At 34.2% G+C, this 25898-nt stretch overlaps 3 protein-coding genes across 4 annotated transcripts; 1 reads left to right on the top strand and 2 right to left on the bottom strand.

Annotated features, from left to right (window-relative positions):
- Positions 1-1127: 1127 nt before the first annotated feature.
- Positions 1128-5895, bottom strand: LOC125214772 (uncharacterized). The gene is made up of 8 exons (XM_048115923.2): positions 5677-5895; positions 5537-5558; positions 3290-3346; positions 3109-3190; positions 2259-2354; positions 1955-2079; positions 1857-1875; positions 1128-1678 (listed from the first exon to the last, which is right to left on the bottom strand). The coding sequence occupies exons 1-8, from the start codon at positions 5774-5776 to the stop codon at positions 1418-1420; spliced, it is 762 nt and encodes a 253-aa protein (XP_047971880.1). The 5' UTR covers positions 5777-5895; the 3' UTR covers positions 1128-1417.
- Positions 5896-8608: 2713 nt separating this feature from the next.
- On the top strand, positions 8609-10484 carry LOC125216368 (uncharacterized). Of its 2 annotated transcripts, none has more exons than XM_048118058.1 (4): positions 8609-9303; positions 9388-9567; positions 9770-9898; positions 10164-10484. In XM_048118058.1, exons 1-4 carry the CDS (start codon positions 8839-8841, stop codon positions 10257-10259), a joined length of 870 nt encoding a protein of 289 aa, XP_047974015.1. In that variant the 5' UTR covers positions 8609-8838; the 3' UTR covers positions 10260-10484. The 2 variants fall into 2 exon arrangements, with proteins under 2 accessions (XP_047974015.1, XP_047974014.1); XM_048118057.1 differs by having other exon boundaries at positions 10152-10484.
- Positions 10485-18982: 8498 nt separating this feature from the next.
- On the bottom strand, positions 18983-21216 carry LOC125211002 (uncharacterized). The gene is made up of 5 exons (XM_048110672.2): positions 21082-21216; positions 20294-20489; positions 19861-19998; positions 19361-19429; positions 18983-19285 (listed from the first exon to the last, which is right to left on the bottom strand). Exons 2-5 carry the CDS (start codon positions 20477-20479, stop codon positions 19199-19201), a joined length of 480 nt encoding a protein of 159 aa, XP_047966629.1. The 5' UTR covers positions 20480-20489; positions 21082-21216; the 3' UTR covers positions 18983-19198.
- Positions 21217-25898: the final 4682 nt, after the last annotated feature.

The following is a 25898-nucleotide window of genomic DNA, read 5'->3' as shown; positions in this document are numbered from 1 at the left end:
TCAGGATCCCCACCACTACCGCTACCGCTACCACCCGCGTGATCCATCGCTCGATGATGCTCTTGAACAGAAAGTTAGAGAGAGAGAAAACTCGTTAAAACAAGTGGTGCAAATGAAAATGAAACGAAAATCGCGTTTATATATGATTTAAAAAAAAAAAAAAAAAAAACGAAAATCGGCGCTGGCCGATCGCTGGCCGATCGGGCCTCCACAATGGCGGCTAGCGTTTCGGCTAGCGACGAGCGATCGGCGAGCCCACGCCGATCCGCTCGCCGATTTTGCGCTGGCCGACTGCAATGGTTCGGCTAGCCGATCGGCCAGCGTGACGAATCGGCTAGCCGGTCGCTAGCCGACCATTGCGAATGCTCTTAGTGTTGTTTAGTAATTAAATTATGAGAGAACAAAATAAAAGGAAGAAACGAAAAGAAATAAGATAAAGTAAATGAAATAAAAAAATATTATTCTTTTGACAATAAAGAAAATGCATCATGTTAATTGGAATGGTCAAAAGAGAAATACGATTAACCATTAACCATTATACTTGATATTTAGCTTCATTGGAGTATAATTTTATTGGTATTTTAATATTTTAAGAGTGAAAATAGCAAAATATTGAAACTAAGATTATTGTTTTATGGAATGATAATGATAATCTATAATCTATAAATATATAAAGCAGTTATAGTTTTTTATGGGGAAATTTTGAGGGGAATACTTGGGGGGAATCGTTCACCAATTTGCGAGAAGTATGTAGGATTTTTTAATTGCATTATCAAAACTGCCTTCTACATCTTTAAAACCGATAGTTAATAGTAGCATTTCGATACTAAAGTTTATTTTATCAATAAAGCAACTTGAAAGAGAGGTTTTCAGCATTAATTAAAGCAACCTGAAAGAGGGGTTTTCAGCATTTAAGACTTCAACCGAGATCAACAAGAGAAACTAAACACAAAAGCTAAACCGAAGAAAAGATTAACTAAATTGAGACTCTTATACGCAGTAACCGCTCCCAACGGCTCTATTCATTTTAATTCACTACCAAACCAGGCACTTTAAAATCTTGGTCCGAAATATAGGTTGCAATTGCTAAGAACAAAAAAATACATGATGCCTAGTTAGCCTGTGCATAAGTTGAACCAAAACACATGATTTCAAGTCAAGGCTTTACAAAATTAGGTCTTACACCGCAAACAAATGTTGTCCAGTAATTTATAGGTACAAACACAAACAACGAAGACGCATGCAACACTAAACAAGGACTCCGAAACATTGGTACCAGCAAATTAAAAAAATGTGCAAGACTATTTAATCACCGATATGAATAACTATCCACACCTTCATCATGTACTCCAAGCACTCTGTCTCCAACCAGTGACCCAACAATACAGAAAATCGATTTCCACTTCAGAAGTGAAGCTCACCTCTGATAGCCTGCAGGGGGGTACCCGGCAGGAGGATAGCCACTGGGAGGTGGGTAACCAGCACCCTGTGGAGGAGGATAATTATGCTGACCGTGCGCAGGTGGAGGATACGCTGGCTGCCCATATGCAGGTGGGGGGTATCCGACAGTAGAGGGATACGGCTGATCAAGGCGTGACATTTGCAGCATAGGTGGAACTGTCATCGGTTGTGGGCCAAACTTGCCATCACGCTTGTCCATTTCAATCTTGTGTTGTGTCTGATATTCAGAAAGGGGAAATAACATTTTCAGAGAAGAGCACATGATCCAAAACTATCAATGTCGGGGTTTCTAACTGATGCATCGGCAACAGCTTCACCGTTTTTTCAATGCAGTTAAGCTATCAAGCGAGTAGTTTAAGATATTAAATCTACATATCTACTGGTATGAGGCTTACCTGCATACATGCACAAACCCTGCAAAAAAACCGAATATGCTCAGTAGGGGATACATGCTAAAGATTAACATTCATAACATATGATATAATTTTCTTACGTGCAATACACCATATCAGACAAGCAAGACAGAATCTGAGAAGCCTCTGAGATCTCTTCACTTCCAACAATCATAGCAACGATGGAGAAAATGCAAGCAATTTGTTGGAGGCAAAACATGAAACCCTAGATACATAACTAGCAGTTGATCAAGCTGTATACCACTCAAGAATTCATATCCAGTAAGGTCGAATGGAAAGTGCAAATGAGATTGATTGGTTTTGTGCACACACAGAAGCTCATGTGTGTGTGGGGGGGGGGGAGAGGGGGGAAGAGAGAGAGAGAGAGAGAGAGAGAGAGAGTACAATGATGCAATTATCACACTGAGTTGTCTGTATGTTGAATTCATCTTGCAACAAAAACCGAGTAGAGGCAACTGAATTTCCAAAGCACAGGACAACCTGAAATTGCATTGCAATTTATTTTAGACTTTTAGTATCTGAAATGCTGGGTCGCAGGAGTGAAAAAGACATACAGGAGAACACAACAATAATTGCACTTAATATACATTGGAGAAGAGGGAAAAGAGACTCAGAAAGCCATTGAGCAACAAGATTATGAGTTTACAGACCTCAAAAAATTTACATCACAGTCAGAGACTTAGAATGAAGTTTTTTTTTCCTTATTGTAAATGAAAATAAATAAATAAATAATTATGAACAGTTGATACTTTCAGGAGCAAAAGATTGTGGATGGATTATAACTAAAGTTCTATACTTACAGCATAAATTACCAAACCCTATTTAAACATAAATGGTGGATAAATAAAAAATATAGAAACAAGTATCATAGCTGGAGAAATTTTCAGTAGCTTTATAGAATTGCTGCTATAATAATATCACTAATCTCAAAGCTCAAAAGTTTGTGAATTGCAATTGATTCTTCCAAAATTACTTGAATCATCCTCATGATACATGTACATAGATCATAGAAAGAAACCGATGCGAGCATAGATGAGTATCAAGGCTCGAAAAAAACTATTTATAGGATGCTAGAGTTGAAAGGAGGGTACTCATTCCTCAAATAGCTAAAGATAAAATAGGAATGATTCTTCATGCTTCAGGGAAACTCTATTGACACAGAAAAGAAGTTCTATAACAGTACAAAGCATCTTGGCTCATTATTACGATAAAGATCCTCCAAGCCTGATATTACCTCAGTTGCAAGGCAAAATTGTGGACAGCGACTTTCACCACATCGCCCACTGCAAGGCATATATCCAGCACAGCACACATACCTATCACAAGATTACAAGAAATGGAAAAACCATTATATATATATAACGGAAATAGGTGGTAGTGATTACAATCTAGAAGATGGAAGGGATTTTAATTACCGGGACATGTCATTGTAGAGTGCTCTTTTGCGGAGCATATAAGACACGCAGGGTCCACTGTAATTTGGAAAGCTCGAAGAATTACTTAAAATTCTCAAAATTAATTTTCACACATGAGTGGGTGCAGAATCAAAGGCAGAGCAAAAAAACTTTTTTTAATGATTGGCTAACTATTATGAGATTGCAACAAAACCACACACCAGATGCACGTAAAGTAGTAGGTACTGGAAAAAATGAAAATTAACATCACCAACATAAATCTTAAACTGGGTCTAAAATGCTCTTAAACATACTTCTTGATACCCTGTGGAGTCTTACTGATTAAAAGATGAACAAACAAAATTTACAGTTAACAGTTCTGCCTGAAGGGACAATAATTTATAATCCCAAACCTTAACAGTTTGTGATGCAGGAATATCCAAGTGATCAAAGGATGAGCGGAAAAAATTACAGATAACACTTCTACCAAACATGTCCAAGGGATAATAATTCTAAACCCCAAATCATTAATAGTCTGTGTATAAATTGTCTGGCTAAACAATTTGAATGACGAAATACAAAGTTAGCGTGTAGAATTACATAGATACTAAAAATGCACATACAAGCAACTTTATGACTATAATTAGTAATTGCCATGATTGAAAAAACAAAATTATATACTTTAACAAATAAACAGTACTTATTTTCCAGTTCCTCCAAATTTAAATTGCTTCACCTGCCAAATGTTTCCTAGGTAGTTTACTAGTTTACTTAACATACAAACTTAGGACCTCTCAGGGTCCATCATATAGCATAAATGCCAAGCTCGTAATGTTTAATTTATACCATATAATGTGGCCCCAATATGAAATTCCCTACAAGCATTGAGTTGGAGCCTTTGAGGCTAAGTGATCACATAGATAATCTGTGTTTATTCCCTTAGTCATTTAACAAGCTTATCTTTGATGGTAACAAATTTGCAGAAACAACTACCAGGAAGGTTCAGGCAGTTTCTTAGATATTGATCTTCTAATTAAAAGTATATGAACAGGGAAAAAGAAATTTAATTAATATGAAGGTCAAAGGTAAGTGTATAAACCAACAAAATCAAAGAGGCAAGAGAAATTAAGCAATATCATCATCCTCATTACTCAACAAAAATTGTCGAGAAACATGTCAAAACCTTTGCCTTGTCATGATGGCCAACAAAGCTCAGCCATCAATCACGACAAATAACTGGCCACAAACTCAAAACTGCGGTTGCCACACGCACTAGTGCACTATCTCGATTTTCATATCCAGTGTGAGGCACTTCCGATCCTCAATTCGACCACCAACCTATTCCTTGTTGTGAGGTCAATGTTTTCCCCAAACCGATCATCCAAAACGGAGAGGCATAACTCATTTTTGGTAGAACAACCCATGCCCCAAATCTCAATTTTTCAACAAATTCTAAATTTAAGTGACTGAGAAGGAAACAACGGCATTTGCCGTTTTACTAATGAGGTGGAAAATTGAAAAATACACCTAATTTTACTTATCATCCCCTTCGCACTTCCGACGCTAGAAAATTCTCAGTGATTCATCCATAATTAATCAATTTTTCAAACTTCATAACATAAACAAAAAAAATCAAAGTTAAGGCTATATACCAAACTCTGCTGGAAGTTATAATAAAATTTAACCCAATATTTTTGCAATGACATTCCTCACATGTTAGCCATAAACCATTAGGGGCATTAACTTTTCATGATTAATAAGTTGAATGATTTGAGTTTTATATGAGTGAAAATAATATTATCTCAAAATGATAGGTATTCTGAAAAGCCTTCATAAACCAAAGTTTCAAGCCATCTACTTAGTAAACAATGGACTAGTCTATACCATTTTTATCTATCAATGTTAATCCTCAAAGATAAAACACTCCCTCAAGAGTTAAATTGATATTGTTGCCATCAATGAATACCCTAAATTAAGCACCAATTCAGTTAATCCTAAATTAAGTACAAATTCAGTTAAGTAAGAAATAAACTAATCCAAGTCAACACTGAGTCACAACAAAGTCTCGAAACCTAAATTAACTGATTTGAGCTGTGAAAACTTGGCATAAAAAACCTTTAATGAAGCATATTATTCAAAACGAAACTCAGATCTCAAAAACAAATAAACACTGAGCAGAAAAACTAAAATCAGATTGTAACTTCTTAGAAACAAATACAGTCAGGCAAATAAAATACAAAATCATAAACGATGAATCAATACGCTTACCACCAAAACGACAAGCAACAATCTGCCAAAAAAGCAAAAAATAAAACAAAATCAGTAGCGAAATAAAAGAACAGAATAGAATAACCACGAACGAGCTAGGCGGAGGGATTGAGGAACTTATACATAATACTAATACTTACATGGAGGATCATTTTGGATGGTGCGCATAAGATCGGTGTGCCAGAGGTTGCGATAATTCTGGCGCTGCTGCATCTTGTCCATATTCGCCTGAGACCCCATTTTTGCTGCTGCAACGAAAAATCCCCCTCAATTGAACTCCGTTTTCAATTTCTGGGGAAGACGTAGAAGAGGAAGCGTTTTGCGAAGAAAAGTGAGAGAAATTGACAGCTGGGAGGGCTGTTTCTACGAAGTCGCTTCTTTTATTTTTATTTATTTTTATATTTTATTTATCATGGTCAGCTTGAATGGTCAAAGCTTCGATAGCTTATTAATTATTAGAAGATTTTAAGATTCTGACTCTTATTTTCGTCGCATAATTAAGTGAAAAGATACAAGTTTTAATACAAAATCGATAAAGTCAAAAAAAAAAAAAGAAGAAGAGAAAAAATAGATAAAGTCAGAAGGAGGACGAAAAAAAATACTCTCTTCGTCCATGAAAATTCGTCCCGGTTTGACCGGACACAGATTTTAAGAAATGTAATAGAAAGTGAGTTGAAAAAGTTAATAGATTGTGGGTCCTACTTTTATATATTAGTTTTATAATAAAATGTGAGTAGGAATGAGTTAGTGGAATATGAGATCCACTGCTAAAAATGGTAAAAGTGAAATGGGACAAATTTTGGGGGATGGACGGAAATGGAAAAATGAGATAAATTTTGATGGACGGAGGGAGCAGTGAAATTAGTGTCAATGAATTCTAAAGTTCATATGTTAAAATTAAGAGTTTCTATTTTAGAAAACAAACTAAAAAAAATAAAATTAAGAAACAGTTGGAGTATTTTCTATATTAATTTTTGGATAATATGTGAGTAAAGTTATAATTTAAGTAGTCCTTGTGACCTTGTCTAACTTAAATAATTTAAGTAAAAATTCAATTTATTTTTTAGCGAAAAAAATTTATAGATATTTTATTCATTATAAATGCTCATATAGATGTGAATATAGTTAAGGTAAAACAGTTTGAAAGTGAATTGTTTAAGACTTTAATAAAAAAGAGATAAATTTAATTTTCAACTATTTTAACTAATAAAAAGACATAATACATCTATTCTTTCAATTATTTTAATAAAATAAAAAAAATCAATCATTTTAATATAACACGATAGAAAAAGAGGTAAAATCCTACAGAACCTTTTTGTTTGAATAAAATGAAACATGAAAAAGGTAAAACAATTGTTTAACCAAAACAGAATGTCTTGATTGGCTAAAATAGTTTCTCATGTTACTACTAAAACAAAACATTTAGTACTCCACTAATTATAAAGACTTCACTCCAACATCATTTTACTACTGAAACAATAGATTTATTAATTATAAAGACTTTCACTTCAACATCATTTTATTAAGCTCAAACATTGATTTATCAAGAAGATACATTACCAAACATAAATATTTTTAGGACTTATTTGTGTCTTAACAATAAAGTGAAATAGGAAAGCGTCTCAATTATTTTAGTCCTACTAATGGGCCTCTGATTATAGTTATTTGTGGGTTGATCCAGTATCCTCACTAAGCATTTGGATACAATTTAAATGTAAGCCCAATATAAGAAGTGCCTGAGAATAAAATTATTTCTTTCATATATGCATTTTCATTTAGAAGCAGAAATTATTCACATAAATCGTCCCTATACAAACTTATCATAAATCCTTAGTTATTGTGGAACAATGATCATGCCGTGTAAAACTAAATATATAGCATAATTTAATAAGATTAAACATATAATAATGATATACACCATTTGTTATTATTTTTATGTGACATAGTAAATCAAAATAAATTATCTAATCACATATCTATATATTACACAAAATCAACAAATGCCAATAAATGGATAATTACATATTTTCTCCATTTTCCCAAAAAAAACAACAACAAAGATAAAGAGAGATCCTAGAAAAGAGCACTTTGTTTCACACAAAGGTAAGACATGCAAAAGTTACTACTATTACCTTTCATCTAAAGCATACTTTTGAATGAATAGTAACATTCAGCCAAATTTTTGTACTTACAACTATTATATAGACGTACTACTTAATTTTTACATTGGTAGAGAAAAAGTCCAATAATCCACTAAAATATGTTTCATAGTCAAATCAAAACATTATTTGAACACAAATCTTCATTTAAATTTGCAATCACATTACCATACTAATGTTTTTACCTACAATGACAACATTCCAAACTCAGGATTAGTATTTATTTTGTTATTGAAACAATAGCAAATTACATGTACTTTTAAAATAATTTGGTTTTTGTCGTAAACTTTAAATTTTGTATGAAAAGTTATGAACTTTAGCGGACTATGTAAATTTTCCATCTGACCCGGCCCAATAGATTTCCAACACAATTAGTTATATCCTACGTGGCGCGCCGGAGGTGTGACTTGGCAAAACTCCACCAATTATGATTGTTTCTCTTCTATCTTTGCAATCTCTACCATAGACTTATCACAAACATACAAGTAGAACAAATGAAAACATACAAATCGACATAAACATACAAATAGAATTCCACAAATCGAATTCAACATAAAAGTAGCATTAATTCCACAATTCGAATTGAACCCAAATTTATCGTTTACCAAGTCACGCCTCCGACGCGTCACATAGGATAAGTTTTTATCGGAATCTATGTGTTCGGGTCGGATACGAAATTTACACAATTTAATAAAGTTTATGAGTTTTCATACAATATTTACAGTTCACGTGAAAAAACAAAATATGCTGAAAGTTCATGAATTTCCTGACAATTTACCTTAAAACAATTAAAGTTATTTTATCCGGGTTGTATAGAAATAAACCAACAATTGAGGGGGTTCACTTGCAAATCCGGTTGTCTTTATATACAATAACCGGATTGTCCATATCTTCGTCGATTCTCTTCTACAAGCCTACTCTATTCAATTCATTACCAATTCACACCTTCCCACCGTAGCAGCTAGTGCGTGATGTGCGTGTGAGAAAAAGCAGAAAAAACTACATTCCTACACAGAGATTGCAAAATGGAATTCTTCAACTAAAATTGTGTAGAAAGTAGCAGCAGTCTCAAATTACACACTCCACAAATTTTTGAATTTTTGAATTGTTGAATTTTATTTTTATTTTTTTTGAATCACTCCGATGTCTTCCGAGCTCTACATGTTCGACAACTCCTACTTCTCCGATCCATTCTCGCCGTTCCCCGATTCCGCCTTGGGAATATTCGACGAAGCCGCCGATGAGACCGCCGCCAATCTGCACCAATTGGCGTCGTCGCTGCTGTCGTCGTCGCCGCCGAGCGTGGAGCTGCAGAATCTGTCGCTGTCGCAGTTCGCCAGCGAGGTGAAGATGGAGGAATGCCAGCTCGGATTGCCCGCCCTCAACAACAGCAACAACTCGTTCTCACCGCACCAAACCGCATTCAAGCTAATGCAGAGGAGCTACAGCAGCAACAGCTTCGACAACTCCCGCGACTTCTCCTTCCGCCCACAGTTCGACTCCGTTCTCGAACCTTCGCATGACCTGCAGGCGCAGATCATGTCCTCGTCGGAAACCGCCTTCCAATCGGGCCATATGAGGAGAGTTTGCAGCACCGGCGATCTTCAAGTTCGATCCTTCACCATTACTTTTTTTTTTTTTTTTGCAATATTAGAGAAAAAAATAATGATGAAATCAAATACTCTGTTTTAGAAAATGAAGTCGGATTTCCAACCGAGAAGCGTGCTGTCTTCGAGCGCGCTGACCGTGGAGAAATCGTTCATCGAGGAAGCCAATTTCAAAGTGGGGCGTTACAGCGCCGAGGAGAGGAAGGAGAGGATCGACCGATACCGAGCAAAGAGGACTCAAAGGAATTTCAACAAAACTATCAAGGTCAAAAATACTCTCTCTGTCTCACAATTGTCAATCATATTTATTTTTTTAAAATAACTTTATTCTCTATTTACTTTAATCTTTTTTTTACTCTGTTGCTCTCACTTGGATATTGTTCGAGTTGGAGTCAATGAGGTTGTCTAAATAATAAATGCTTGCTTGTGTTTTCTTATCTGAACTTTTTATTATGTGATCTAAATAGTATGCATGCCGAAAAACGCTAGCGGACACGCGACCGAGAATACGCGGCCGTTTCGCGCGGAACGATGAAACCGTAGAGATTCCAAAGGCATCAATGTATCAGAGATATGAAGATGACGATGATCTTTGGGTAATGATATTCCCCTCTCCTTTTTTTGTCAATTTTTTGTAAAAAATTGCATAAAGATGAACATCACTTTTCTTTAGTCGGAAAGTATGGTTTGTCGAATCTTAATCAACTTACCAACCTTGACAATTGACAAACATCGATATCAAATAAATTTTTACAATGATGTCATGGCAAAATTTATAGAAGAGGGTCATGGTCCTGGTCCCCTATCATTTTGTGTACATCAATATATAATAAGTTATCATGATTTCAGACAAATATGCAGATGGAAGGGCTACACGAAGAAGAGGAGGAGCAAGTAAACAGAGGCTTTTTGCATATGTCGGATTGCAATTATCAGTACCAAAATTATAGATTCTGAAATCTACAATTTGATTACAAAGATCCAAAGTGACCAAGTTGAATAAGTTGATTAGGTGCGGCTAAATGTGTACTATTTCAATGTAATAGTAAGTTAGATGTTTCCTCTATGGTAATTTCTCTAGTTATAATTTAGATTGATGAGGCTTTTTTTGCATCTTAGTGTCATCTCAATGTGTATATATTGGAACCAAAACATATTAATAACAAGTTGAGGTTTCCACCATATTATGATTTCTGTAGAGAATACTTGCATAGTTGCATATATTCTCCTTCTGTTGCATGAACTTTTTGCAGCACAAAAATACATTCTCCTCTGCTGCTATAAGAATCAGGGATGCTTTTTATTACTCCATCTGTTCTAAAAAAAATAGACTAGTTTTATCATTTTAGATCGTTCTTTAAAATTAGACCAAGTGTAAGTATGAAAAGTTTTTAACCAGTTAACATTACTAATAATGTAGAATCTACAATCTACTAGTACTACTTTCAATATCGTTTTCTCATCTCTCTTATTTTTTCAGACTCTATCTTACTTTACCAATTCCATATTAAAATTTGTGACATTTACAAATTTTTCTATATTTTAAGGGCGGAGGCGTTTCATTTATTTCGTTTGATGAATCAAACCTCCAACCTTGGAGTGAAAATGTCTTGAGGACAAGGAGTTCAATATAAAATTTAGAGAATCTTTTATAGGCCACTTTGCCTAGATGATCAAGATCATGTTCTACATTTAATTGAATAATAATTGTTGCTTCATATCATTTCCCTTTATTTTTACAGAAATTCCTAGGGGTAGTTTGGGGGGTGTACATATTTGTACTACAATTTCGTAGTTAAAAAACTGGGAAGTATGATATTGGGGAAGACAGACAAAAACAATATGATGCATATTAGATAATTGTTTGTTATTGTATTAATAGAGCACCCAATTTTGATTATCTTCCGTACAACCAACTGTTAGAGGATGATATTTTAATAAATTATTTAACATTATAAAGTAGAGAAAGTTAGTGGAACGTGAGATCTACTTTTATATATTGTTTTTATAATAAAAAGTGAAAATTTATGTATTGTTAGGTTTCCCAGATAAAATTGTACTTCCTTCATTCTATAAAAAATGTCACACATGTGGGATGACACGAGATTTTAAGAGGTTTTGTTTTGCATGCTAGGGGGAAGAGAAAATATAATATTTATATTATTGCGAGAGAGAATTTTTTCTAAAAATGGAAATGTGACATCTTTAGTGGAACAAAGTGAAAAAGAAAGTGTGATATTGTCAGCTATTACTCCCTCCGTCCGTCCCTAAAGTTATGATCTAGGATAAGTTGTGAGATTATTTTAGTTGAAGGGAGTTGGCTATTACTCCCTCCGTCCCTAAAGAACATGCGTTATGGGCTCGGCACAGATTTTAATGTAAAATTGGTAAAGTAAGAGAGAAGTAGAATTGTTAGTGGAATTTGAGTCCTGCCTCGTTAGAGAGAAAATACTATAGACTAAAAAGTAAAGAAGTGCATATTCTTATAGGATTAAGGAAGTACTATTATGACATTGTGAGATTCAATTTGATGAACCAAACAAACTATATATTTTAATTTCGAAATACAATTTTGTAAACGTAACAACCTCATGCATTATCTCCTTTCGGATTGGTGCACGTCAAACTTTTCACGATGAATACATTTTACCCGAATTATATTTACAAACAACTTACAACAAAACAAAAATACCAATAATGAAAAATAAAATTGAGGTGAAATCAAACAATCTTTTCCCCCATCTTTTATCGGTTTGTTGATTTTGGGACGGTAAAATTGACATTGTCTAAAAATGTAATACTATATACAAATATCAAATATGTCGGCTGTAACAAGCCCTTTACAATAGCTAGATTCTTTTTTTATTATTATTATATATATAAAAAACAACTAGCTTTACTTGAATTTCAACTTGGTCAGTTGCATAATCACTCCAGACCAGCCGCAAGTGCAACAAATTGTTATGCTGCACTAAAGAAATATTATTAGAATTACTAACAAGTCATCATTGTTTTACCCCTAATGATTGGACATCTTTGAACCAAATTAAAATAACTTAATTGGATTTAATAAGAATCAAGATTTGTCTCTACAATTTCTTCTTCTAGCAGCTTTCGGGATTGGGTTTTTTGGTTGTAAAAAAATAGTTTAGTTTTGGTCAAAAGATTTTGCAAGGCTAGAGCCTATGAGAAAACTAGTATTAATATATGTGTAATAATTTTAAACCCTTTTCAGTGCTGTCTAATCATGATTTCTACTATGATTTCTAAATTTATAAGGGCTCTGTGGCTGGGGTTGCCACTTTTCTATTGGTTACCTCCAATTAACTTTCTACTAAATTTTCTAAGACATTAATTTCAAATTTACAAGATGTTAACATGTAATAGAGGATCTTGATTCTGTGAAAGACCGAATCTCGGCAAAGTCAGGATAGCGCATAGATTTTAGGAGTATCAATCAACTCTAACAAATAGTGGCATACGGGGAAAATTTCAATCAACCTAATGTAAATAAACACGAGCAAGATGGATCATCATCCACGGACAAAGGCGGAGCCGCTTGAGGAGTATAAGACGAAAATGCTCCCTCAAAATATTTTATTTATATACCAATTTATCTTAAATTTTTAAAAAATTTCAATTTTCTTCACATATGCTCCTCCGCCTTAAATTCATACTCCCCCCGTCCCATGCTACTCGCACTTTTCATTTTAGGCCGTAAATTTAGGATTGATTTTTTTGTGTAATTAAATTAGAATTTTAAGTGTAATGAGACGTCACTTAATAAATGACCTCTTAACTTAAACTAACTTATTAATTAAATGCATTAATTTTAACTTAAACTATAAATAATGTAAGGAGTTTGTGACGTGCCGAAAAGTAAAAGTGCAAGTAACATGGGACGGAGGGAGTATAATTTCTTAATATACATTCTGAATTGAATTCCTTGCTCCGCCCTTTTGACCATGGAGATAAAGATTGAACGGTATCTTATGATGCTATATTTGTGAATGAAGTAGTTGGACCCATGAATGAACGATTAACGCGAGCATAACCGTTGCTAGCTCATCCTTCTTGATTAGGTTGCAGCAAGGTCCTTCGCCTCTTCTTCATTTGCAAGATCGAGTGGCTAAATAACTCATAATTAAATATTAGCATTTTATTAAATGGTATAGATAGAAAATATAGATATAATTGGTAAGATTGTAAGATTAAAATAAATAATCAATCCAACATTGTGGGCAATAAAAAATCATGCAATTGAAAGATTAGAGTGTGAGTAGTCGATTTATCCATCGCAAGCCTAATAATGCATATCAACCAAATATTTAATTATGTAGAATTATGTTATCAATATCTTTTTTATTCAAATTTAGTGTCATCGCAGTGATTAAGATTTATTAATTGCTTAAAACGAAGGATATTTATCAGGGTCAACTTAAGCTTAAACTACAGATTAACATTTAAGGTCTCAAATATTCGAATTCGATAGTATAGCATGTACAAATATGTATTATAACACAAAAAAACAAACAAAAAAGGAGATTCTTGTTTCAAAGCAAAATACTCTTGATAACAAAATCCAGAAACAGAAGCCTTTTCTTTTAAGGCATCTTGAAACAACTTTTTTTAATAGGTAGCGCACTTGTGATGGAAAGAGGAATTAATTTTCTCTATTATTTACTCAAAAGTGTTATTTTGGTTGTCTCAAAATATGAGTAAAATATACAAAACAATAGCTCTTGAAAAAATTCTTTCAACACTTTGCCCAAAAGTTATGACCCATTAGATTAATGAAAGCACACTACCAATACCAAACCAACCTTTTAGATGCAAATTGACACCTATCAAACATCATTCTTATAAAGAAATTCTAATGAAATTCCTTAATTCATAATTCGCGTCACACAACCTAAGTCGCATATAACATTTTTTTTTCAATTTACATTGAAACTCATTTAAATTTATAATAATCCCGCATCAATTTGATAAACATCTTTCTATTATTATGAATCTGATTCGACAAAATTGGAGATTTGATCTTTATTATTACACACCATTCATGTCATTATAGTTTTATCTTGTACAACTAATTTTTCTTTTAATTGATATAGTATATCAATATTACAGTTTATGGAATTTATTTTTGCTTTTAAAGGGAGGAGTGTGGAAGAAAGAACTCCCATTTTAGTTAACGAGGGGGAGCAGATTGCAAAAGCAAGTTTATTTAATTTCATCTAAAAGATTCCAACTACCATTGATTCCAAATTTCAACTTTTGACCAGGACATTATTCCAAGCTTATATAATATATGTATAATGTCATTTCTGCCTACACATCAAGATATATGATTGGGCCATTGATTAAATTAGTAAACTCCAAATGGAATAATTTTAAAATAGTCATATATATGCTTTTCAAGTGGCCATTTTGTGTAAGTTGAATTGAATATGAGAGATTGGTCTTCTGGCCTAGCTAGCTGTCCTTCTCAAAAATTTATTTAGGTTAATAGTAATGATAAAAAAATCATAATGTAAACATTGTTCACGGGTGGTGCACGCCTCATTTTTTCATAGATTTAATTATTCAGGATCATCTCTATAAACTAGTAGTACTATATTAAGACTCAAATTATTTTTATTGAATTGATTGAAGCACTAAACTACTTAATTCAAAATTTGATTTGCTCTCCGTGCATATCCTTTATTTTATATTCTTTAGGCTTTGTTTGATACATAAAAATACATAGATTTAAAATTAAACTACAATTTCATCAGCTCAATTCACAATTTGAATTTAATAGGCGTATAAAAAGTCAGTAATTTGAATTCTAAATAAAAATAAAACTAAATACATTCATACATTTCGTACTCATAACACAAATAACACACATAATACATACAAACAGACATCACACTCACTTTCTCTACACACTTTAAAAAACCACTCTCCACACACTGCAGACACTCACAAAGACACTATACATACACACACACATTTACAGGGGTGGAGCTAGGATTATAAATGAAAGGGCCCAAAATTATATGCGAGGAAAATTTGAGAATTAGAGAAGAGACAAATATAAGGAAATTTAAATTTTTTTGCAAAATTGAACAATAAAATAGTACTCCCTCCGTCCCAAGATAGATGTCACACTTTCATTTTTAGTTTGTCTCACAAAAGATGTCACATTTCTTCTTTTGGAAAAAGTTCTTCCTCACATAAATTATAAAATTATATTTTCTCTCACCACTTAACACACAAAATAACATCTCCTAAAATCCCGTGTCATCTCTCAAATGTGACATCTACCTTGGGACGGAGGGAGTACTACATATGTAAACATATTTGAGAAGGGGCATTTAGAGCATTCACAATGGGAGCCCTCCCAACCCTTTGCGGGACGGCGGCCGAGAAGGCTCCCATTGCAACCGCCGAGCCGTGGGAGGGCTATCGCAGGCGCCGAGAGCACAGGCATGCCCAAACCAGGATGGCGATGGGACGACGCCTATTGCGCACCGACCGCTTGAGCCTTTCCGTTTTTATTTTTAATTTTTTTTATTTCTACTCTATATATACAACTCAATACACTTCATTTTTTTAATATTTGATAAACATAAACAATTAAAATAAATTAAATTGGAGGACTTTTGGGAAGACTGTGATGATATGACAGGAGTATTTTTTGGAAAGGTTGTGGGAGGGCTCTCTCTATTGTGAATGCTCTTACCCCACCTTCTTATAAGGTGGCTCCGCCCTTGCACACTTACAAACACACAATACACACACGGTATACACACGATGCAAACACATAGTGTGCGCATATTCAAACAATACAAATACTACACATAAACACACACCACACATTATCAACACACACACACAATGAATACACATATATACTGATATACACAACACAGACACAATGCATATGCATAATACGCACGCTGCACACACACATTGCATACTACACACACAATAATACACACTCTGTGCACAATTTTTTAAAATTCAGTTTCATATTATTTTTACTAAACAACAGATTGGTGTGCCAAATGAAACTTTAATTAATGGGTAACATATAGTCTATCCTAATTTGGTGCCCATTTAACAAAAACAATTTAATTTATTCATAAATAATACTCTCTCCAATAATTCAAAATAATACATTTTTATTTTCCTACCCATTAGAGCCAAATAAAAGGTCCATGATAATTTTACACATAAAATATGTTTTTATCACACAAATATAAACTTAAAAATTGTGAACAAACTAAGGTGTAAAAATTTACGTTTCACTTATGGGTTGAGTGCATCTGTTGGGACTTGGGAGCCGAGTTTTATGCTCAATTTTGATTGTCTATCTTCCGCGGCGGCTGTGATTCCTTTTCTTGGGGAAGATTCCGCCATTAATAATAATGCACCTCCACAATTCGAATTTGTTTAGTTACGTGAGATTATTTGTTAAATAAATGTTATATGATACATGAACAACATTATTAAATACCGTTTAGTTCATATTAATATTAATTACTAGGATATTATTTTATATATTTTATTTAATTCAAATACTATAAAATATAGCATAAATTACATCAAAGTTTGATTTGCTTCATAATTCATTCAATTGAAGTTGTCGATAAAAATGAATAGATTGCTCTTTATTTGCAAAATTGGTGATATATGTTAATACTAGTGTTTAATATGTTCGAATCAAAATAAATAGTACTACTAGTATGTAAAACAACAAATAATGGTAGCATGTAAAATACTAACAAGAGTTATGCTATAGTGGATGCTCATATATAACATATGTAACTTTTTAATATCTACGGACTACGCGTAACCTCCCAATATCTATAGTTTGAAGTTCTCATAGATGGATGTTATTTAATCTAGTAGAATCTAAATATTTTATTCTTTTTTATTTAGGAAGTGTTAAGAAAAAGCTCATGTGAAATTATGAAAGCATTGCAAATTTAATCACATATTTCATGACTAAAAGCACTAAAGTGTGAAACCCCTAAGGTTTATTGTAGTACTACTTATTTTCTTTTATTACACGAAAGCAATGCACCCAAAATATAAGCATTCATTGAACTTAGTTAATTAATAGAAATAAAATCAAAGATGCTATGATATTTATGAAGGAAAAATATCAGCAGGCAAGGAAAAATATTTTTCGTGGTTGAATTAAGAGAATTTTATTTGCTATAATTGCACGCGAAATTCCCATCCAAAGTAATATACCATACATTGAACAAGCTATATTTAAGAAACTGAAGAAAGTGCACATATATGGCATGCTGGTGGTGGGGTTTCCACACCAAACTATATAACATAACATCTATGTATAACATATATAGATTCAATCTTAATAATGATTATGTTATATCTTGTCTATTTATTTGTGATTCAGCAAAGTCAATCTCAACAATATTTGTTTAGCTGACATATATAATCCACTCTTAACTGGTATATTGACTGCGGTCTCACTTCCTTTGACCTTTAGTAAGTCCCAAGAATTGTTTTTGAGTACTACTCCTTCGTCCATTATTTAAAAAAACATTTTGTCATTTTGGATTATGCATGATTTACAAACTATTTATTTTATTACTTTTAGTAGGTGGACCTTATATTTCATCAATTTTTACGCTCATAATTCAATATAAAACTAATTCTTTAAATGAGTCTCACATTCCATTCACCTTTTTCCTTTATTTTTCTTCACAGAGTTAAACAATTTCTTAAACTCATGTTAAATCAAAATGGCTCTTTAAATGGTGGATGGAGGGAGTAGTGATTATGTAAGAAATTTTCACATTGGGCTAAAGCCTAAATTATTTGTTTAATTTAAAAGAGGAATTTCAATTGTAAATTACTATACTTTCGTCAAATTATCAGTTTGTATACCAACTTTTTAAAATTGTCGTGCAAATTATTGAACTACTACTAATCTGTTAAGATTTTACAACCAATTAAGATTTTAGCGCTGGCACGATTCAATCGAAAAAACATCTTAGTCTAGGTGCCTAAACAATTTCGCATTATTCTAATTTAAATAAGAATTTGTTTGATACATGGACCTAGAACTGAAACTGAATGGAAATTAGAATTTCATATGATTGATTGAAAGGAATTGAACAAAATATAGTTTGATAATGTTTATTATTATTACCCGAAATATTGCGCAACTTCCTATTTGGGAGTAATATTTTTACAAAAATAATCTTCCATTTACCGAGCAATGACTAATTGAATATAATCGGAAACTCGAACAAGTTCGTCAGCATCAAGGAGTTGGTTGATTGCCAAGTGAGTTTCTATACTTGGTAATTTTCGTGCCATTTACTAGGTAAATACTCGGGAATATCCCGAGAATTCAATTATCGACTATATGCTCGGTATGTTCTCACCAAAAGATCGCTTCGGAGTAATTTTTTTTATTACTGAGCAAGAATTGCTCACAAAAGCTCATTTTCGCCAAACATCATGAAGTTTCAAAAATATCTAATATAACATGACAACAACTTATGCTTTCTTGATTTCTTTCAATTACACAATATGATCCATGAGACAATTGGATACTGCTACTATTATTCTAATCAATGTCCACAATCTAGTCAAATTGTGTTTACTACTTAAGCAATACAATGTTTTACCCACAATTGAAATAGAAACAGACAACTCATGCTATGAAGGGGTATGGTATTAGATTGACTGAACAAACCCCCTAATGAATGGTTAGCAATCCATGTTAGAATACACATCCATACTCATGCACAGCTATTCTCTACCTCAGCACTGAATAATTAGAGATTCACTAAAATTTAGTTGAACAAGTGCTTTGAATGTACATATATTACAGGCACTGATGAGGCAACCAGACTCTTCAATCAGTCTCTCTTCTCTTCATTTTTTTCCAACTGCAATCTCTTTACTTCTTTACTAAACTCAACGATGATTTGCTTCTCGTCCACTTTCTGCAGAAGCAAACAATCTTGACTTGAGTAATTTAATCCTTCAGAATAAGAGGGGCTGAGTGCAAAAGAGAAGACCTGTGCCATAAAATGCTGCTGGGCAGCATTGCTCAGTTGTTCCTTAGTAGGGTTAGAACCAATATCAACCTGCATATATTAATGGGGAAATTGAAAATTAACAAATTGGAAAGTGAGAGGAACTAAAAGGCTAAGGGAGATAGAGGAATAAAACCCACAAGGTTGAATCTTTGACAGTATATCATCAATGATTCACTACTAAGCTTTGCCAAATCAACTCCCTAAAATGCAATATACGAAACTCAGGCCAATATTTACTGAAGGAATCACGCGTTTCATAAGAGAAACAGACACTATTTAGCTGTAAGTAACATAGTAAATGACAGAAGTGGTTTGCCTAGATGAGCTGGGGAAGACATGAAAGCATTCGATAATCTACCATCGTGCAATATATGGACATTCGATCAGGATTATAACATGATATAAAACAACATTTTGATGTGGTTATGAAATCTATAAGCAGACGAATCAATAACTTTTGCATGGAAACTTGACTGAACCTCTCTGCAAGTGCTATGGTTCGTATCAGAGCCACTGGCTGAATCATCAATATCATCGCCTTCTTCCTTTCCAGTAGGTGGTTCTAATACAGTCAGAGCATTCTTTTGAAGCTTGACCACCTCACCATTATTCAGCTCCTGATCATGTCACACACATTAGCAACAACACAAACGCTACGAAAAACAAAGGAAAAGTGGCAAAAAAAACTCCAAGCTTCTGGCTAATCAATTATAGTTACATGTAGCATTTCAAAGCCAATCATTTCAATTCCTTATCTTATGCATTTATACATAATAGAAGGCTAAAAACTAATGAATACCAAAGCACAGAGCAAGTCAAGCATTCTCCACAACTAGAAAACTAATGAATATTCATTCTCATGATTTAGAATAGAAGGAAAGACATAAATTAGGAGCAAAGATGGAAATGTACCAGCCAATGCCAACCACCAAGACCACCGGCCTTGGTGACAACTCCTTCCATACCCACCAAATCTTCCCTTGTTCTGTTATTCCCTGTGGTAGTAACCTTTGTATTCCTGGGAAGACCAGACGGCAGCTCCTCCTCGCTGTTTTCGTCGCGGGAAGGAGATGAAACCCACGAAGGGCTTGAATCCATAGCCAGTATCCTAATTAGCAGCAAGAAAATACTGCATATCATGACAATCCCTCTTTTGATCACTGTTGTTACAATCAAGAAAATACAGATAATTCCATGTGATTTTTTTTTCTTTCAGAGCCCAATTTCGCAGCATAATGTAAACCAATCCAATATTCTGAACTGGTGAAAATCAAGAATTACTTCAACTAACTAATCTTGGAGCTCAATTTCGCACCACACTGTAAACCAATCCAATTTTTTGAACCGGGGAAAATCAAGAACTACTTCAATTAACTAATCTTCGAGCCCTTTCAATACCGAACTGCACGCAGAAACTTCGAGCTCCGAACAAAGTTAAGAGAAAAATTGATGAGTCATAAATACAAAAATGGCATGATTGAATCAATGCATCTTCGTTTTCAAATGACAGAGCGACTTTCATTGAAAACGAAAAGAAAATAATTGAACAGGAAAGAAATGAACATCAGGCAAGACATTGAGCTGGAGGACTCCAATGCCATTGAATTGAAGTAGATTAATCAATCAACAGTCACAACAAAAAAGAAGAAAAAAAACATGAGGAATTAGAAAATCGAAGTAATTGCATTCGCGAGCATTACCGTTGTTTACGGAGGGAAAGCAACGGACAATGGCAATGGAAGACGACGAGAATTAAGCATACAAAACTAAAATGGAGAGGGTAATTAAATTTGAATCGCGGGAGAGAGGATCAAAGTATATTTGGTAACGACCTGCTTCTACTAAATTGCTGTGAATAACTAGTTTTTTTGTCACTTTAGAAATTTTGGTAAGTAGCATCGGCCCATATGCCCCACCTCAATATTCAGTAACCATTGTTATATTGAGAATTTCTGTTAACGTTTTTTTTTTTTCATTCGATACATCAAATCTTGAAATCTAACAGTCCAGATTATAATTTAAAATTTATAGAAAAGATCCAATTTTCATTTTATCATTATCTTATGTGTCAGTGTATGCATATATAAAATATTTTTGTGTGTTGTTGATGTACTATTTTTTAGCACTAAATAAACCTGCAAGTATACAGAGTATATATATAGTATAGCTAAAGGTCAGTATCGGATATCGAACACGGAGAAGGCAAACACAAAGTGTCTATCCTCTACTAAGACTCAATTACTATCTGGAAGAACAGAAGGTTTTGGAAAACTTTGAAAACAAAAAACAATAAAAAGCAATTAACAACTAAATGCGAATAAAACGCAGAGACAATCGATAGAGATAAGGGAATCCCAGGGATGTGCGTTCACAGTTATGGTTATACAAATTCCAAACTACAATACCCTAGCACAGTTATTACTTTGATAGGACGAGTCACCTAGCTTATGCTCATGCGATGCAAACGTTGATTACAAGATTGCGGTTGTGAATCCTAACACGTAACTCCAAATAGCTCCTAAGACCCTTGAAAAGTTCTCACTCTCAATTAACAGTGCCGTTTTAAGGGAAACTAACTGTAGCGTCTACTAAGTGGATCTAACTCGCTAGAACTCTCTCACAGTTATGAAGCAAGTTATATTAAATCTGTGTCACTCAATCATGAAGCATCAAGATTAACTTAGGGAAGAAATTAAGTAAAAACAAAACGGATATTAAATAAAAAATTGGAATTGTATAACCAAAGTTGTTACTAACACATCCCAGAATCCTATGAGTTTAGTTACACATGATGAAATAAGCTAAACACATAGATTGAAGGGAAAACAATTGGAACATAAACCTAAAGAAAATAAAACCCGTAGGTTGAATCCTTGTCGTTCTTGATGTTTTGAAATCCTTCTCCAACTCCTTGCACAAGTGAAGTACTTGTTGGGGTTTGGTGTCCCTTGCACAACGAAAGACTTGTACAAAATAAATAAATCAGACGTAGGATCTATTTGACCGATTATGCGATTAATCAATTCACATGTTAATCAGATAATTGCATGCTAGAACGCAAATAATTCATGCTCATAGAAAATAAATCCTAAACATGATTTCTACGGTTTAGAGTTATCGATTTGATTCTCCAAAGAATCGACGATTGCTCGCGCCTTCTCCACGTAATGATCTTCAATACTAGACCACGGATCTTCTCTCTGGTTCCCGAACTGTATCTCGATATCAGGGTGGGCTGATCTTATCAAAATACTAGAACTCGAATAAAGAAGACAGAAGAAATCCTTTTGGGAATAGGAATAGAATTCGAAATTCTCCTCAGCTGGAGATTTCGAAAATTTCGAAAATTACAAGAAATAAAATTGTGATTGTTCTGTCTCCTTTATTCTCCTATTTATATTAAGTTCCTTATGGGCCCAGACAGGGATCTATGGAAGGTTTTGGATATGGGCTCCCCCAATTAGCTTTTTACTAATTAAATTGAACCCACAATTTAATACAAGCTTATATTGGAATATTACGAGCAACCACTACAGAAGTAATATTGAACTCTCCCCATCCAAATCCGAAATTACAAGTAATCCGGGTTTCCGTTATTTATTATTTATTTCTCGCGCTTAAGATATAAATGTCCATTAATTAATTAATGTCTGCTATGGACTTAATTAATTAATATCTTATTAATTCCAAGAGTGGACTTAGCAAGAAATACTTATTTATTATTCATAGAGTAATAAAACTCAAACTGGCCAGTTTTCCGAATAATAAAACCTTGTTCGAGCTCCTCTTGAGGACATTATCAAACGAGACTCACCTCGTGCACGTTTCAACATAATAGCAATCCTAGCACCGCTAGATATTAATCACCACTACCCAATATATCAGGATTATTGGGTTGCGAAAAACCCGCTCCATTTGATAAGTCAAAGTAGTGCATAATCAATACCGTATGCTCAATGCTAACATATGTAGATTAAGAAATAGTATTTTATCAAGACCTAGTCTTTCAGTAGATAGCATAAAGACACGTCTTGCTGTTAGACCCGTTCAGCGCTATACCACACCAATGTCATCTTATTTCAGTAAGACTTAGAAATATGCGGACTGACATTGCAACATTTCACGATAGGTAGTCTAAGCCTATCTAGGTTGTGAAATTCTTCTTTTTCTTTTGCAAAGCATTGCATAGATCTGACCGTGTTACCTTAAAGTGGACGACGCCCACAACCGGTCTACTAAGCAAAAGACTTAGACTTTGTTTACTTCTTATGCATTTAAATGTTTGTGAAACATCTTATAAATGCACAAGCAAACACAATGTAATAATAATAGTGATTCTATTCGTGCGAGACTGCTCGAATAATACTGAATCGGGTTAAAAGTGGATTTTAGAGTTTTACGTATACAAGCAAGATTCTATTCGCGCGAAACTGCTCGAAACATGCTTTTCAGTATACCAAACCTAACAGTACTCTAGCTTTTGATCTCTATGAATTATTTTGCAAGTAGAAGCTTTCTCCTTTTCATGAAGCTTGAGGTCTTATTTATAGGGAAAAACCAGTCCGTGTTATAGAAGGAAAAGATCTTCAAAATATGGCAAATCTTGGAGCAAATCTAGGGCATCTCGGATTCGTCGCCTTTCTCCGGCGGGCCGCAGTACCTTGGCCGGCGGTCGCCGCATTGGAGTCCAGAGAGTCTGTTTCTCCGGCGGCGGACCGCCGCATGACTTCCGGCGGTCACCGGACGAGACTTCTCTTCCAAGCGTATTTTTCCGAGGCGGACCGCTGCATTGCAATGCCCGCCGGGCGCCGGCGGTCGCCGCATACCTCCGCGGCGGTCGCCGTATGACTCCAGATTTCCAGACTTCGCGTTTTGGCTCCCCTTTTCGGCTCAATTATGCACATTTCTCACAAAACACGTCAAAATACCAAAATAGACAAAATATGCAAATAATGGACGTGTAGAGTGACTTTGACATCAATACGGACCAAATAATGGCCTTAAAATAGTGCAAAATCCGAGCGTATCAACTCCCCCAAACTTACATTTTTGTCCATCCTCGAACTAAACAATAAAGACACAAGAACAGACGCACGGAATGCACAAGGACTAGACGTCATAATTGCCTCAAAAGATGAAAGAGCAAATTAAGCATGGATTAACGCAATCAAATCAAGTAAGGTTTATTAGTGCACTTTCATTACTAACTCGTGGAACACCTTGAATTCACGCACTCACATGTGGCAAACTTTCAAAGATGGAAAGTGTTCTCCAACTCTAAAAGTGTATAAAGGTAATGTGTATGTAAGCACTCAAATCATGCATCATGCAAAGTTTACCATAGGCTTGCTCAAAGTCTAATCCCTCCTCTACTGGATGTGATTAAGCATCAAAAGTCCGAAAGGTCTTTATCTTTGGTTGTAATGTAGGCTCTTTGGTAGGTGATGAATATTTGGCTAAAAAGTGACTAAAGATAAAAATATCCCAAGTAGAGTAAAATTGACTCCACTTTTCTAAACCCAAGACACTTTTAACTTTTTAAATTTCTCCTTCAACTCACTTTCCAATCCTTTGATTTATTTTTATTTTCACAACCTTTCACACTTTTTCTTTTCCTTTCTTTCTTTTTCTTACACATCCTTTCTAAGATTAAGCACATATTTAGAAATTTCTCAATTTCACAACTTGTACTTTTCTACATTTTAGCACGCTACCTTTTTTTCAACTTTTTCCTCCTTATCTCTCCAATTTCTTTACAAAATAAGATACCAAAAACTAACTAACCCAATGAATTGTCCCCATTTATTTGGCTTCCAAAGAAAAGGCTTAAAGGCTCAAAATTGGCTCCAAAGGGAAAAATATTTAAAATTTTGAGAGGGTTGAAAATTTGGGTATAAAAGTAGGCTAGAAAAGATGGCCTAACATCTTCCCTTATCAACTTAAACACTATGTAAACTTAGGCAATACTAGGAGCAAGTTCTAGAAACATATACATGCATGTAGATAAATCACACAAGAATGAAATTCAGGCTCAAATCCTCACAAGGTATAAAGCATGATTCAAGGTGAATAAGCAATTCACTAATTATGCACCTTTTCACCAAACCATCAAATCAAAACATTAAGCCACACTTAAACATAGATGGAATGTAATATAATTGGCAACTCGGTCTAAAGTGTGTCCCTAAGCATGCGTGTTTCTAAGTTCTTCATGTTAAGTTCACGACATGGATTCAAGAAAACATTTTTAGAACACAAAATTCTCCTACGGGGTTTTGAAAAACAAGAATAAAAACTTAAAGCAAAAAGAAAACCCTAAAACAAAAACCTAAACTCACGGTCCACCACTTCATCCCCCCAAACCTAAGATAAGTTTGTAGAGTCGGTAGGGACGTGAGTAAACTACTTAAAAAAAAACGTACCTTGAAAAATTTCGCGTCGAGGCTTGACGGGCGAAAATCGAAAATTTTCGAAAAATCGCACTGGAAATTATGCCCAGGTGGCGGTCCGCCGCGGC

Source organism: Salvia hispanica, chromosome 3, assembly GCF_029641045.1.
Source record: "Salvia hispanica isolate PSC_SH4W2 chromosome 3, Shi_PSC_v1, whole genome shotgun sequence".
NCBI lineage: Eukaryota > Viridiplantae > Streptophyta > Magnoliopsida > Lamiales > Lamiaceae > Salvia > Salvia hispanica.
Note: the sequence above shows the minus strand (reverse complement) of the source record. Positions and strands in the feature narration are given on the sequence as shown.